The sequence below is a fragment of the Delphinus delphis genome, chromosome 15 (genome assembly GCF_949987515.2).
Source record: "Delphinus delphis chromosome 15, mDelDel1.2, whole genome shotgun sequence".
NCBI classification, from domain to species: domain Eukaryota; kingdom Metazoa; phylum Chordata; class Mammalia; order Artiodactyla; family Delphinidae; genus Delphinus; species Delphinus delphis.
This window is the reverse complement of record NC_082697.1, coordinates 87,562,291-87,578,030: the sequence shown is the minus strand read 5'-3', so window position 1 is coordinate 87,578,030 and position 15,740 is coordinate 87,562,291. Positions and strand designations below refer to the sequence as shown.

Genomic DNA, 15,740 nt, shown 5'->3' with positions numbered 1-15,740 from the left:
TTTTTTTTAAACATCTTTATTGGAGTATAATTGCTTTACAACGTTGTGTTAGTTCCTGCCGTATAACAAAGTGAATCAGTTATGTGTATACATATATCCCTATATCCCCTCCCTCTTGCGTCTCCCTCCCTCCCACCCTCCCTATCCCACCCCTCTAGGTGGTCACAGAGCACCGAGCTGATCTCCCTGTGCTGTGCGGCTGCTTCCAACTAGCTGTCTATTTTACATTTGGTAGTGTATAGATGTCCATGCCACTCTCTCACTTCGTCCCAGCTCACCCTTCCCCCTCCCCGTGTCCTCAAGTCCATTCTCTACGTCTGCATCTTTATTCCTGTCCTGTCCTGCCCCTAGGTTCACGAGAACCTTTTTTTTAGATTCCATATATGTGTTAGGATATGGTATTTGTTTTTCTCTTTCTGACTTACTTTACTCTATATGACAGGCTCTAGGTTCATCCACCTCACTACAAATAACTTTTTTAAGAATAAAAACTTCTAGCCACTGTGATTTGCAGACTGTCACCCTGCACATTGTAGGTTATAGAGGTCGCACTGTCCTGGTGCTCCAGGTGCTGAGGAAAAGGAGCCTCAGGTGGCCACGTCGGGTGTCTCTGTGTACCCTGCGGCACGTGCTGTAGCGGACGTCCTTGAAGGGGCTGCTTCTCGCTGACAGGCCTTCTCGAGGCTGGGAACACAGTGGGATGGCTGGGCCGGAGGTCAGGGAAGAGAAGTCGTTTGCCAATTTCTAAAGATGGTAGCGTGTGCATAAACAGCATTGGGGTGAAGTGACCTCAGATTGGATGTTTTATGGAAGACGGCCTGTGGGAGAGATGTGGTGCTGCTGGCGCTCCAGGATGGGGCTGGTTTGCAACTCGGCCCGAGTGTGTGTCTCTGGTGTCCATTTAAAAAAGTGGGTTCCAGGGAATTCCCTGGCCATCCAGTGGTTAAGACTCTGCGCTTTCACCGCCCGAGCTTATTAGGTTGGGGAACTAAGACCCTGCAAGCCGCAAGGCACAGCCGAAAAAAAAGTGGGTTCCACTTTGCCCAAAGTGAGTCATCAGGCTCTGACATAGGGAGCGCGTGCTGCGAGAGGAGTAACTGTGTTCACGGTTTCTCACTAGGCCGCGCCGCTCGCTGCAGGGATAGCATCTTGTCGCTGGTCACGCGCACCTCGGCGTCCTTTCCTTCGTTCTTAGTTCAGCTCTTCCAAGTGGCTTTAATGAAGCTCAATTATGAATCAGAAAATTACAAATTGAAAAGTTATGAATCAAAAGATCGCGAATCAAAAAGCTGTGAGTCAAAAAGCCATGAATCAAAAGGTATTTAAATACTTTCTTCCTCCTTTTTCCACCAAATAGAGCTTTCAAGGTGGAGAAAACACTCTTTGCCCCGCGTGGCGCTTCGCTCACGCCCTCTCCTCGCGTCGTTTGCGGCCTCGCTCTCTCGCAGCCTTGCTGTGCATCTCTCTCCCTGTTCTCTGTGCAGTTCTGGATGTTTCCTGGAAGTTGATCAGGGTTTAAACATTAAATAAAAAGTTAACACACTCATCTTTTTATTCTTACGACCATCTTCAAAGCAAAAAATTTATCTGACTGGCATTTAGAATGATGTTTCAAAAATGTTTGAAGCCGGCCCATCCTGTGTGGTGGTCGGGGCATGCCCAAGGTTGGCGGGACTTGACGGCATTTCCTGAGCGAGGCAGTTACCTCGCCCCCGGCCTGCACCCCCACCACCACCCCGACCCGGCCACTCTGCAGAGCTCCTGTCCCGGGCTCAGGCCCCTCTCGCCTGTGTTGCAGCTCATTCCAGTCACTGTGGGAGGATGAATGTGAGAGAGCCCCTCGGCGAGGACGGCCACCTCCGTGCAAACGGGGCGTCGCTGTGTAAGTATGGCTCGGCCGCACCTGTGCCATCCTTTTAGGCCGTCCTGGGGCCCCACTGGTTAGGACGGGGCCGGGGCTCTCGCTGCCCCCTTCACACCAGGAGCCTACAGCCACCAGGGGACACTGGCTGGGATTTTGGTTTTTCATAATTGAGTTTCCTAGTTTTTTCAAACTGCCGTTGCTGCGCACCGTTGAGATTGACAGGGTTTGCGTGTTCATCTGTCCAATTAACTGCTTGTCCCACCCCACAGGCGATGACTGTAAGGGGAGGAAGCACCTGGAAACACACACCGCCACCCGCTCGCAGCCCTCATGGCCAGGAGGGCTGGCAGGGACCGTGGGGCTCGCCTTGTCCCATGCAGGTTGTCTCTCGCGCTTTTGTGTTTTGTTTCTGTCGTGTTTTCGCAAATGCTCCTTGTTCATTGTTTCTTTGTGTTTGGAATTCAGGTGTTCAGTAAAAACAGGAATATAATAACTGTCTTAAAATATGGAGAATATGGCTCTTGAAAAGCTTCTTTGTAAGTGTATTTAGTATAAATTAAGCGTATGGAAAGTTACGTATTTCAGGTGAAATGAACGGTTTAGAAGAAGCTGTGTCCTGCATGGGGTACAGTCGGCCCGCGCCCGGGAAACGGGCCGCGTCCTGAGCCTGTGCAGCCGGGGTGCTATGGAGAAATCCAGTTTGTACCTGTCAGTGTCTTGCCGAAGGGCGCCTTTATAGCAGCTTTTTTAAAAAGCTGAACTTCAAAATTTGTTGTCTCTTAACTGTTAATTAATAAACATAAAGCAATAGATTTTTTAAAAAACCGTCTCTTTGCACGTCAGCCGTGTTGGAATTGCTTAATGTTTTCAGGAGTCAACACGCAAATGCTGGTGTGGGTGTATTATTTCCAGCGGTCACTCTTTAAAAATGAAAGGAATTGATTTCACGAGCAGTTTTCTGCTTTATATATGTGGCTCTCGGTATAAAGTTAATTGTGTTTTATTTTGTCATCCAGTGGGACTACCGGTTATAATTCCAAAATATTTTTTCACTGGGCTGTAGGAAGATTTTCATCTTGCTGTTTGCGTAACTCTTGTCTCACCCAGAGCATGTTAACTGCTGGTGTCCATGGAATCTTACTTGCTTTAAACGATTGTGCTGTCTTTCCAATACCCATTCTGCCAGCAGCAGCTGTGCACACGTGTAGGGTAGCTGCCAGCCAGGCCCCGCGGGTTTATAGGAAACGTCTGCGTTTCACATCCTACGTGTCGATAGGCAGAAGCGAGTGAAAACTGTTCAGACACAGAGCAGGGTTTTCATAAGTTAGTTTCAGCATCTTGCTTGGACTTCAAGTAGTCGATTGTTTTTCTTGAGGAGAGACTGTTGACTGTCTGATGCGAGAGGATTTTGGTACAGTGCCACGAGGTGGGTGTCTCTTGCCGCGTCGGGACTGTGGGGCTGGTGTTTGAAGGTGCCCCTCCCGCCCAAATCTTCTCCGGCACAGGTCACTTCTCGGTGCAGGCGCTGCGCGAGGTCGGAGCCACGGGAGGGTTTGTGTCCAGGACGGTGTCAGCGGTGCTGTGGTTGGCGGTGGCCTGTCCAGGTGGTTATTTTGGCTTTCCATGTTAGCGTTCGCTCCTAGGCTGTTGGCAGTTAAGCACCTGCAGTAAACTGTTCACCTAACCAAGTCAACATTGCATTTTCGGTTTACGTGCTTTGATCCTTGATGTAACGTGTTCCATCCTTTATTACTTAGAAATGCTAACATACTGTGCTTTTGGCTGCATGGCATTCATTGTTTCTCCAGTGTATTGGGTGTTGTTGTAAGTACTGTACTTGAGAACGCATGGGTTTGGTGTTTACTCTTTTGTATCTTGTCTTGTGTATGACTTATTGCTTTGTGGCTTATTTACGTTCCTGTGTTTGAGTTATGGATATTCCTGCTGTGATGACTAAGCATTGTCCTAATATACTTCATCCCTAACTTCCTTCATCTTAATATACTTTCAAAGCATCTGTTAGTATATTTCCTTATGCTGCTAGCTTGGCCTTCACAAAACCAGTCCATTAGGAGTTTGGTTTTCCTACGACCGTTTCCTTAGAATGTGTGGTGTTTTCTCTTTTAGGGAAGGCAGCATCTGAAGTATTCTGGTGGCTTGGGGTTGGATGGTACCAGTTTGTTACTTTGGTTTCTTGGCTGAATGTGTTTCTTCTTACAAGGTAAGGAAACTGATACCATGTCAGCTTGGTGTTTTAAAGAACTGATTTTGTGCTAATTTCATGGTATCATTTGATTTAATCATTTTATATTTTGCAAAGTGCTTTCATAGTCTTAATTTTTCAAACCACTCCTGTTAGAAAGGAAAAGCAGGTGTCATCCTTGAAGAAAACCGGATGCGCAACGTTTAAGTGACGTGTCCAGGATTACACAGCTGGGAGGGTGTGCTCGGGACTGTAGGCCTGGACCTTCTGGTGCACTTGCCCCAGCACCAGGTTGCCTCAGTGGGTCGATGACCAAGGTCCTTAAGTGCCCTCCTGTGCACCCAGCCCAGCGTGTTGGCAGTTAACTGACCTGCTGGGTTGTTCACATGGGCCTGGGAGACAGCACCGTGTGGCCAGGTTTTCCTTCAGGCAGCCACTTACCTTGTAGATAAAACTAACTGCATTTCTCAGCCTGTGACTTCCACTTTAAATTAGGGAGGGGGTATTTTGTATAAAATTATCTAGAGAGGTCATATAGAATAGTGAGCCCTGCCTTTTACTTTTTCCAAGTTAAATGTTTTGATTTTTTTTTTTTTTTTTTTTTTTTGCGGTACGCGGACCTCTCACCGCCGTGGCCTCTCCCGTTGTGGAGCACAGGCTCCCGACTCGCAGGCTTAGCGGCCGTGGCTCACGGGCCCAGCTGCTCCGCGGCACGTGGGATCCTCCCAGACTGGGGCACGAACCCGTGTCCCCTGCATCGGCAGGCGGACTCCCAGCCACTGTGCCACCAGGGAAGCCCTAATGTTTTTCTTTTCATTCCTTAGGTGCCTTCGAAATATTTGCAAGTTTTTAATCTTGCTCATTCCAGTATTACTTTTACTAGGTAAGTAAAATTTTACTTTGTTACCTAAGATGACTAATATGTACACGTGCATATATATGTAAATCAGTGAAAGAATTGAACATTTAAGTACACCTTTTGAAAAGCACTGTATGTACATGTGTGTACAGTTGCTTTTCTCTCCTTCAAGGTGCAAGTATTTCATTATGGGGCCAGGGTGATGTTCTTTCACTCCTGCCTGTGTTAAACTGGATGCACAGCCACAGAGCACAGAGGGTGGATGACCCTAGGACCATGCTCACACCCGACACTTCGCACCCGAACCAGCCTCTGCAGGTAATCAGTTAGGATGTGCTCTTCCCTGGCGTTGCCAATCTGTGTTCTCCAGAGTAAGTTTCCATATTACTTGTAAACTGCAAGGTAGTTCAGCTGGGCACTCTGTCTTAGAAAATATTTTAAAACGTCAAATAAGCATGTCTTACAGCTCCTTAAATGTTCCGAAACACTTCAAGTAATGCATACAGGCGCACCTCAGAGATACTGCGTGTTCAGCTCCAGTATCATACGAATTTTTTGGCTTCCTGGTGCATATAAAAGTTATCTTTACAGTGTACTGTAGTCTGTTAAGTGTGCAATAGCATTATGTCTAAAAAAATAGCGTACAGACCTTTATTGACAAGACTTTATTGCTAAAAAATGCTAACCATCATCTGAGCCTTTAATGAGCTGTAATCTTTTTGCTGGTGGAGGGTTTGAAATATTTTGAGAATTACCAAAGTGTGACACAGAGACACAAAGCGAGCAGATGCTGTTGGGGAGATGCGAGGACAGACTCACTGGACGCAGGGACCCCACAGACCTTCATTTGTGAGCCATGCAGTGTCTGCGAAGTGCAGTAGAGCGAGGCGCGCCTGTATTCCAAGCAGTCTCATTACTTAGTTCATTTTCCTTAAAGAAAAGTTTTCATTACTTTGGAAAGTATAGAAAGCATAAAGAAGAAAATAAAAACCACCCACAGTCTGCCGCGTAAAGGAAATCGCTAATGATGGACGTTTTCCTTTGGGGGTGTGTGTGTATTGTAGTTGACGTTTTCCTGTAATGCTCTGTTTCGTTGTTTCGGCTTATCCTGTACTGTACTCTCCTTTGCCAGGTTGACCTTCTCATTTGTGTCACCTTTGGAACCTCTTACTGTTTCAGGTTGGCGATGAGGTTTTCCACTGGCATCGGATGAGTGAAGTGGAAAGGCAGGTGGCTGCATTGTCGGGACAGTGTCACAGCCATGACAAGAAGCTTGGAGAGTTGTCAACCTTGCTCCAGAAACTGCAGGCGCGGGTGGACCGGGCAGATGGCAGCAATGAGGGGGTGTGGCCCCCGGTGAGGAGCGTGGTGGGGGCAGCGTCTCAAGGGGGCTGGCACTGGTGGGCTGTCGGGCTCCCAGGTGATGCCACCTTGGAGTTCTCGGGTGTTGTGTTTTCCTTTTGGGGACAAGGAATAGGAGGGCCCTGCAGTGAGAGGTGGCCGCACGGATGGCAGGTGGGTTCCTGGCCTGCAGTGGCGGGGAGCTGCGGTAGGTGCCCCCGGAGGAGATGCCACGTCTGAGGCCAGGGTAGGGGGTGGGGTGCACCCTGGGAGCAGGCAGGGTTGGGGGAGGGGGTGGAGGCGCGTGGGTGACGCCCAAGAGTGAGGTCAGGCTGCGGCGGGACAGACGGGTGTCCCTATCCTGCGTTTTAATTGGTGAATGGATTGAACACAATTCGATGAAATTTTTCTGGCACTGAACGGAAAAGCTCAAATTTGTGATTTAAAATATCTCAAGATCATGAAATAGTTAAGTAGCTACTATTCCTTATGAAACCGTAGGCCTGTATATATGTGTCTCACTTACTTGGTTCTCAAGGAAAGGCTTGTCAGTCCATTTTCCTCAAAACTGATGTTTATTTTCTTAAGTTCCACAATAGTTCAATTTAGGTATTTTGGATTGAAATCTTTAAAATAGGCATTGCCCCTTGTCTCCCCAAGTGCTTTTCCCTGATCCTGTTTTCTCAGCAAAGAGCCCACTACCCACCCAACTGTTCGCACTCCGACCGGAGGGGACCCTCCACCCCTGATCATGCATGTCTTGTCAGCCTGCAGACCCCTCAGGGCTCCCCGTGGCCCCACCGTGCTCTCGAGCGGCCTGGCTCTGCCTGGCTTCGCCGGAGCCTGCCTCGACTTGTCTCGGGGTGGGTGCCCCTTGCCGGCTGTTTCCTGACTGGGCTCAGGAAACTGAGCTCTCCTGTCCCGGCATCAGCTTGCGCCCCTGTTTGTAGCTGCCGCTGGCTTAATCCACTGTGTTCCACCTGTTGGGGGCAGAATGTGTGAATCTTCTCGATTCCGGTCGGGTCCCTGTAACGTGCTGACAGGCACTGGTTCCCAAAGTTACTAGGCGTGTTCCACCTTCTCTGCGTGGCCCCCGGGTGCCTGCTTGGGGTTCTCACATCCAAAGGCCACCAGGCGTCCTGCGTTGATTCCTCACTAGTTGCTTATTTTTGGCTTCTCAGCCGTAGAACTGAGATGATTTCAGTGAGATCCAGTTAACACCGTTACAAGTGTTCTGTTCCTTGTTTTAAAATGAGATTCGAGATGTGCTGAGCTGAGTGCAGATTTAGCTCATCCTTCCCACGCTGTCCTCCATCACTTACCCCTATTCAGGTGTGATTGTGGCGGTGACCCTGGAAGGTTGAAGCTTGGTTCTGCGGCTGCCACACACTGGTGGTCAGCGTGCTGACTACCTGTTATCCTTCCCTGAGCGGCTGGCGCAGGTTGATCCCACGTGTGTCTCCAGAAGAGTGGGCCACCTGCTGCATGTGGCTGTGCGAGTTTAAAGTAACTAACACTTAGGGACTTCCCTGGCGGTCTGGTGGTTAGGGCTCGGCGCTCTCACTGCCGTGGCCCGGGTTCCACCCCTGGTCCGGGAACTGAGATCCCACAAGCCACGAGGCCCCCCCACCGCCACACACACAAATTAACACTAAGTAACATTTAGCTTCTCTTTCAGTTGCCCCAGCCACACATCAGGTGCTCCGGGGCACATGTGGCCGCCATGCTGGGCAGAGGCCGTCCCGCTGTGCCCAGGGCCAGCGGGCTGTACAGTAGGAGACCCGGCCTGGCCGTGAGGACGTGCAGCCGAGTCCAGCGGCTGACCCTCCCGCATCCCAGTGCCCTGGGGTCATCCTCCCAGCTGCCCTTCATCCCTTAGCTTTGCTTCACCTGATTTGTCATCTTATGTTTTTATAAGTCATTGTGGTTATATTTTGGAACAAGGTGGGGTATAAAATCAGTGGATGAAACTCCTGTAATAAGAGTGTATAATGACTTACTGTTTTTCTTTCTGACTGGATTTTAGTGGTTCAGAATGTGCAGGCGTTCTTTGCTGCTGGTGGTGTCTCCTGTGTGGATGTCCTTTGATTATATAACTGGCAGAGATTTTTCTAGACCTTCCCAGGGAGTGTATCTGATACGCTTACTCCAGATTTACCTTCTAAGAACTGCTGAAGAGATGGGTGGGGATGTGCTGGACAAAGGCTGTTTTCAAAGTTACTTATGTTGAGAAAAAAATCTTATTTTCTCTCTGCCGCTGTGCTGATCACCTGTGTCCCTGAGCCGGGGGGTCGGGGGGGGAACGTGCCTGTTGGCCGCCTGATCTGAGCTTTCTTCCCCTGATCAGCACTGTTCTGAGGGCTCTAGCACCGGTTCTGATGACCATTGAGATGTCACACACTTTATACGAATATGAAAGATCAAGAAGGAGTGAGTGGGCCCTTGGTGGTTGTGGTGTAAGTCTCTGGGTACAGCAGGTGCCTGGGGAGTGTGTGTTGAATGAATGGTAATTGCTCTGCTGTCCATGCAGGTGTTTTTGATAATTACCAGTCTTCTTAACGAATATTCTGTGACTAGAAAAGCTGTTTGTGCCTTTTATCTTAGGGCAGGTTTCAGAGGCGGAGATGAGGACGTCACTGAGGTCACCCCCATGGGATGCTGTGCCCAGCTGTGACCACAGTCTCTGGCTGTTGTGCTGTGTAGAAACAGCGTGGCCTGACTGGCCAGGTTTGGGCTTATTTGTTGCTTAACTTTCTCTACCATTTGTTCATTCATTTTCCTTTTCAAGACCGACTATGTGACTCTCCGCCAAGAACATGAATTGCGCATCTCCAGCCTGGAAGATATTCTTGGAAAACTGACAGAAAGATCTGAGGTATTCATGCTCTTGACCTTTCACTTGCAGCCCCAGCACCGTGATTTCCTTGAGAAGCGTCAGCTGCAGTTACTGTGCTCACAGCCCCCAGCCTTTAAAGTGCTTCTTTTAGGGTGTTTGCTGCCATCCTTTATAAAACGAAAGGGAAATATTCTTTTTTTTTTTAATTTTTAAAAATTTTTCTATTTATTTATTTTTATTTTTGGCTGCGTTGGGTCTTCATTGCTGCGCGCGGGCTTTCTGTAGCTGCGGTGAGCAGGGGCCACTCTTCGTTGCGGTGCGCGGGCTTCGCACAGTGGTGGCTTCTCTTGCTGTGGAGCACGGGGTCTAGGTGTGCGGGCTCAGTAGTTGTGGCACGCGGGCTGCAGCAGTTGTGGCTCGCGGGCTCTAGAGCACAGGCTCAGCAGTTGTGGCGCACAGGCTTAGTTGCTCCGTGGCATGTGGGATCTTCCTGGACCAGGGCTCGAACCCATGTGCCCTGCATTGGCAGGCGGATTCTTAACCACTGCGCCACCAGGGAAGCCCCCATTGTGTTGCTTTAATGTTTTGTAAGTGTGTCCAGCTCACTGGCTCCCAGGTGGGGGCGGTTCTCCTCGCTGTCACCCAGCCTCCACAGGGTGACGGTGTCTGTGGGCAAGGGAGTGAAGGTTCACCCTGGACCTTCTGACCGGGGATTTTCTGGTCAGAAAGCCTAGTCTTGTCAGGTGTCGGGCAGGCGGAGGGAGGAGACGGCACCTGCGTGGACATGGACAAGGACTGGGGGCACCGAGTGGGTGGCCTGGATCCCCTGATGGGCCTCAGGGGAGACGCACAGCCCTCGGGAGCTCAGGACTGGCCGCTGCGTTGCTGACAGTGTCAGAGGGGAGCAGTTCAGTCCATCCGTTGATGAGATGTTTCCAGGGTGCCTGAGGAGGAAGCGCACCTCCGTGAGGGAGCTGGCGTTGGTCCTGTCTGTGTCGCCCGCCTCTGTCGAGTTACGGCCTCCGTGGCCGCTGGGCCTCGGCTCGCGTGGGGCGGTGCGCGCCCGCGCCTGTGAACAGGCCGTGTTAATAAGTCGTGCCTTCATGTGTGAGTCTGCCGTCCTCCTCCTTGTCCAGCCACGCTGAAAGCACTTACCCGAGGTGGTGGCGGCGGCAGCGGCGGCGTCTGGCTTCCTGGCCTGCGTCCTGGTTACAGGAGCTGCTTATTTTGTATGACCTGTGCACCTCTCTAAGTATACGTTGTGTGTCGTCTTTTAAAAGTCTGCTTTGAAAAGTGAACATCCCTTACCTGCCTGCCGGTAGGCAGGTCTGGGCTTTAAATTAAGGGGGGGAAAAATCCTAGATGAATATGTGTATTTCTATTTCTGTTTATAGAGTCAAGTATATGATTTTATGGAAAGTTGGTATGTAACTTGTGTATTTAAACGGATTGTTTCTCCTACATTTTAGGCCATCCAGAAGGAATTAGAACAGACTGCACTAAGAACAGTCAGGTAGGATAATTCCAGATAAATTCCTCTTCTGTCTTCTGTGCTCCTCTCTGTCACGTGGGGCTGTGCCGTCCTTAGCAAGGGGCACTGTTTGCACCTGGGATGACTGGGCTGTGTTGGTGATAACAGTCCCAACTGTTGTCTTTCTGGGAGACCCTTCAGGGCACCTGAGGATGGAGGAGGGGTCGGGGAGCTTGTTACCATCCACCTCCATGCAGCACCAAAGACAGCGGGGTCCCCGGCTTTGCTCTGGGGGGAATCCCTGCCCGGATGTGCCGGGAGGGTCCTCAGGGCGCGAGGAACGGGCCGTGAGTTCATGGCACAGCGTGGAGTGGGCTTCCTGCCTGGACCTCTGCTGGCTCTGCGGGCATCACAGTTCAACCCTGGTCCCCCGCTCGGCAGCCCCTCGAGGGGGCCAGACATGCGCCTTCTGAGCTGCAAGGCTCTCACCAAGGCTGGGCCTCCTCTGAGCCCTTTCTTTGTTGCTAAACAGCCCTGGTCCCTCAGCAGTTTCAGGGGGGTGGCGTTTGGTCCCTCGTAGCCTGGTTGCTTTTCTTCCGCACATTTGTCAGCTTCCCTGAAGTCCCCTGGCAGCATGGAGCTTCTTCCTGTCTCAGAGCCGCTCACCGTTTTCACACCCTTGGTTTTGTCACCTGGGTTCTCTCCACCCCATTATCTGAATAGGACACTGTTACCCTTTTGTTACTCCAGCCACTCCACTCACCGGCTCAACGCTCAACTCAGGAGAGAGCAGGTGACGAGCGTTAACCTCTCATCTTCCCGCTCTCGCTCCTGTGTGTTTCTCTGGGTCCTATCGTGTGATTTGAGACCTCACCCACCCTCCTCTTGGGATGGGTATGAGTGTTAGCACGCTTTTAACTTTCCTTTAGAGCCTTTACGTATCAAAACACCTTTTGGCTGAAGCCATGTGGCTCCTGCAGTGTTTACCCCAGAGTGCACTCTGCTGAGATATGAGCTGTTGGTGTCTCAACAACTATAACTACCTATAGACAACTATAAATGTAATATCGTACTATTTCATCATGTACGATGCCTACATTAAAATAGGGTTGTTAATGTTGTAGTTTATCTTAGGACAGGGCCGAAAGCAAGCTCATCCCGCGAGATGGACTGTGCCGAAGCCCAGCAGTAGAGGGCTGCCGCCCGCTCAGGCAGAACAGCGCCGTCTGTCCTGCTGCGGTGGCTTTTATTGGAGCATTATCTAGGTTTACACTTTAAGACTTGTTTTCTTAACCCTTCAGAAGTGCCAAAGCAGCACCCTGTGTTTTGATTAATTATACAAGCAATAATTCGCTTTCTTGAGAACCTGCCGTGCTTTGTCCTTGAGCGCAAAAGCAGCACAGAGTTCCCACCATTATTTTGATTAGACTGAAGTAGCACAAGGACATCTCCTTGCGTTCCCACCACTGATTATACTAGGACATCTCATGGATCAGTGCCCAAAGCACTCAATGCTTCTCTGCAGACCCCCGGTTTGCTGGGGGGCTCAAAGCAATCAGGACTGTTTGCAGTTCTGGCTTATTCGCCAGCCCCCAGTTTGCTGAGGGGGGGCTGATGGGTCACGTCTCCTTTCCATGTCCTCAGTTATTCCACTACAGGTAAAACCCTGAAGCCATATGTTTTTAGTTTTCTCTTCCAGTAGCATGAAAAATTCATATTTAATTTTATAGTGATTATCAGTAAACACTGTCACTTCTCTGAAGTCTTTTTCAGAATTTTAAGGCGATAGGTACAGGTTTAAATATTAAATAGTATATGAGAGTCCGCACCAGCACCCAGAGAAGCATAACCGCTGCCCATGGCAGGTTTGGCCCCCGCCCGGGCAGGTGTGCGTGTCTGTGTGCGTGCGGACCTTGAGGTGGGAACAGTCTCCGGGGCCTTGGCTTGAAACTTGTGTGCTCCTGAGGGACAGGGTGGTGTGTTCACAGCTGACCTGCCCGGGGAACACGGGCGTTTCTCCTGCACGTGCTGTTGGCAGGACTGACCTATCCTGTCGTCACCCCCGCTGCAGCAGAGCCGACGAGGAGCCGCGCCTCCTTGCCGTGGCCCGGCGTCTGGAGCAGGAGCTGGGGCGTCTGAAAGCAGGCTTGTCCGGGCGGCAGCGGTTGGGAGCCAGCCGGGAGGAGGTGGACGCGGCATCCGAAAGAGTAGGTGTCCTCAGCTTTACGTTTTGTTTTATCATGGAAGATAAAAACGCTCGAGTTGATATGTTTATTAAGTTAATTTCAACTTTCTTTAAAAATTTTGTTTTACTATATTTGAAGTTTTTAACCATCTTGAATAGAATAATTAAAAATTCAGCTCCCCTCGAATTCCCGCCTCTCCAGTGACACGAGATGTCTTTCCTTCCTTTACACACGCATGGCCAAGGGCTCACCTTTATTGGGGGCGGGGCCAGTTGTGTATCTTCTCACCAAAGTAGAGTCACGCTGCGGTTTCGTATCACATCCTCACGCCACGGACATTGCCTCAGGCCTCTATCCACGTGCAGAAGAAGAAATCTAGACATTCATAGCTACGTGAAAATGGAAACACGGACATTGGAGTGGCACAGGTCATCCTAAGTCAAAGGCGGACGGTTGTTGGGGAGGAGGTCTCGCAGGCCCAGGGTGACAGTTTGCGGCGCAGGGAGCTACTGAGGCCGACGGGGCAGTGCAGCAGAGATGTGGCCCAGCCCGGCAGGCAACCCGTCTCCCTGAATGGGTTTGCAGGTCACATGAATGACTGCTCCTCAGTCCTCAGGATGGCGAGGTGGTGACAGTCTCCTCCGGGGCTGGCTCGGGACACAGGTGTCCTCATGGCTGGGGGACTGTGAATGCCTGCACCCTTTGGGGGGAAGATCTTGAGATGGTCATGGGTCACAGAGGCACACAGGCTTTGAGACGAGCAGCCACTCTCCTGGGACTCCGGGCGCAGAGGTGAAAGCGCCAGTGCAGGGGCCACGGACGAGTGTGCAGTGTTGTGACAGTAGCACTGAGGTGGCCCAAGTGCCCGCGTCCGGGCCGCGGCTGAGCTGTGCGGCGGAGCATTCCAGAGCCTGCAAGTGAGGAGGTCGATGTGCTCGCTTTGTCACAATGCTGTGCTTTTCCTGGTGCTTCTGCCCCGTCTTCCGCTCTCTGTGGGGCAAGGAGAGGAGCTTATACACATAATGGTGTGTGTGTAGAAATAATGCACTTGGACGCTTCCAGCCTGCGTAAAGTTACGTTTTCAGTTGTGTGTGTGACTGTTTCCTTCTCAGACTGAGTTTGAAGACGAGGGGCCCTGTCATCTGCACCTCACCTGGGGCAGGGCCCCTCTCCTGCTGTCCCGTGGGCACCCAGGGCACCTAGGCTGTGCTCTCCTCTATCCCTGTTCCCCTGAGTGTATTTCAGCCTCTTTGGAGGGTTCTTAAGTTTCGTATGAAGGGAAGAAACCGTGTCAAGTTTCCATTATGGATTTTGAACTGCTGTGTGATCTTTCCAGGGTATCTAAGGTGACAGAGTGAAGAGTTGAAATGATTTCGCTAAAACAGTAGATTCATGTTATATTCACCAATGATTTTACTAGGTGGACGCCCAAGTCAGAGAAACTCTCAGACTCATGTTCTCCGGAGATCAGCACGAATCTTCTCTCGAGTGGCTGCTCCAGAAACTGTCTGCTCAATTTGTAAATAAGGATAACTTGCAGATTTTATTACGAGATTTAGAGCTGCAGATACTGAAGAACATTACCCACCACATTTCTGTGACAAAACAGATGCCAACTTCTGAAACTGTAGTATCTGCTGTGAATGGAGCGGGCGTTTCTGGAATAACAGAAGCGGTAAGTAGACGATGAGAATTGTTTAAAATACACGTGGTAGTGAAACTGATCATCTAGGTATTAAGCGAGCAGATTTTTAAATTTATTTATTATGCACGTATGTATGTATTCAGCTAGCTAGCTGCGCCTGGTCTTAGTCGCAGCACGCAGGATCCTTAGTTGCGGCACGTGGGATCTAGCTCCCTGACCAGGGATCAAACCCAGGCCCCCTGCATTGGGAGCGTGGAGTCTTCCCCACTGGACCACCAGGGAAGTCCCAAGCTAGCAGATTTTGATGTTTTGTTCTACGAATGGTCTTCTAGGGATGTGATTATGATATAAAAAGTGCTTAGCACCATGCAGGGTGCTGGGAACGGTAAGCTTCGGGTGTTATTGTTATCACACTACTTCTTAGGAGTACTTTATACTTTATTAATCTTTTTGTCCCAAAGACTTGGTCTCCCTGGGTGGCCACATACCTTCTGGAATTACACAAAAATTTCCCATAATACAGTCCCAAGTTACCATCTCTAACGCTAGTCCTTGCTTTGTCCACTTTTTATGGCACTGGGGGTTCCGGCTCTGAGACTTTCTTGCCTGTGTCTGAGCCGGGATCCCCGCAGTTGAGAGCAGGACTGAAGTTTGGGATTGCTGAGACAGCCCCCGTGCCTGTTGTCCCCAAATAGAGTTAACTGAAAACATGTCCTTCATTTCTGGGGTCGTCTCCGTGTGTGCCTCCACTGCCCAGCAAGCGCGTGCCATCGTGAACAGCGCCCTGAGGCTGTACTCCCAGGACAAGACTGGCATGGTGGACTTCGCCCTGGAGTCCGGGGGTGAGTGCCAGACCCCTGACCCAAAAGTGCTACTGTCAGCGGGAGACCACTCAAGAGGCTGTTACCTGCCCCACGCCCAACAGTAGGGAGCTTGTTAGAACTTTCAAAGATCTGAGAAAGAGCATTATTCTAGGCGGGCCCCTAGTGTTCTGCCTCAGAGCACAGCCAGGTTCCCCCAGGAGCTCTGGTGGCTGTGCTTGCAGCTCACGTGTCAGCTGTGGGTGTGAGCCTGTGAGATGACACACATCAGCAAAATCTCAGTTTGGGGGCCTTTCAGTAGCTTTTAGGTTTTTCTGGCCATATGAGAGTTTACCACCACAGAAATTATTGATTATTCACTTATGATCTTGTGTGTTGTAAAGCGTGTGGGTTTTTTTAAGTATAGAGTTCAGTAAAAAGAAACTGACCCTAGAGCAGCATGGATCAAGCTGAATGAATAGAGGGAAGGATGGGGGTGCTATTCTGGTTTCTCGAGGAAGTGGTCCATTGAGTC

General features: G+C 50.4%; 1 protein-coding gene across 9 annotated transcripts in view; it reads left to right on the top strand.

Moving 5' to 3' along the window:
• The window catches only part of SUN1 (Sad1 and UNC84 domain containing 1), a 51,879-nt gene that overhangs the window by 27,448 nt on the left and 8,691 nt on the right, over nucleotides 1-15,740 (top strand). For 4 of the 9 annotated variants that reach the window (XM_060032584.1, XM_060032590.1, XM_060032586.1 and 1 more), the window contains 13 exons: nucleotides 1,121-1,318; nucleotides 1,799-1,882; nucleotides 2,134-2,244; nucleotides 3,370-3,468; nucleotides 3,992-4,085; nucleotides 4,892-4,950; nucleotides 5,099-5,244; nucleotides 6,106-6,282; nucleotides 9,056-9,142; nucleotides 10,573-10,616; nucleotides 12,646-12,781; nucleotides 14,181-14,435; nucleotides 15,163-15,247. In XM_060032584.1, the coding sequence (XP_059888567.1) occupies nucleotides 1,121-1,318; nucleotides 1,799-1,882; nucleotides 2,134-2,244; nucleotides 3,370-3,468; nucleotides 3,992-4,085; nucleotides 4,892-4,950; nucleotides 5,099-5,244; nucleotides 6,106-6,282; nucleotides 9,056-9,142; nucleotides 10,573-10,616; nucleotides 12,646-12,781; nucleotides 14,181-14,435; nucleotides 15,163-15,247 (1,575 nt within the window). The remainder of the gene's footprint in view (nucleotides 1-1,120; nucleotides 1,319-1,798; nucleotides 1,883-2,133; nucleotides 2,245-3,369; nucleotides 3,469-3,991; nucleotides 4,086-4,891; nucleotides 4,951-5,098; nucleotides 5,245-6,105; nucleotides 6,283-9,055; nucleotides 9,143-10,572; nucleotides 10,617-12,645; nucleotides 12,782-14,180; nucleotides 14,436-15,162; nucleotides 15,248-15,740) is intronic. The other 5 variants (XM_060032588.1, XM_060032587.1, XM_060032591.1 and 2 more) reach the window with 5 other exon arrangements.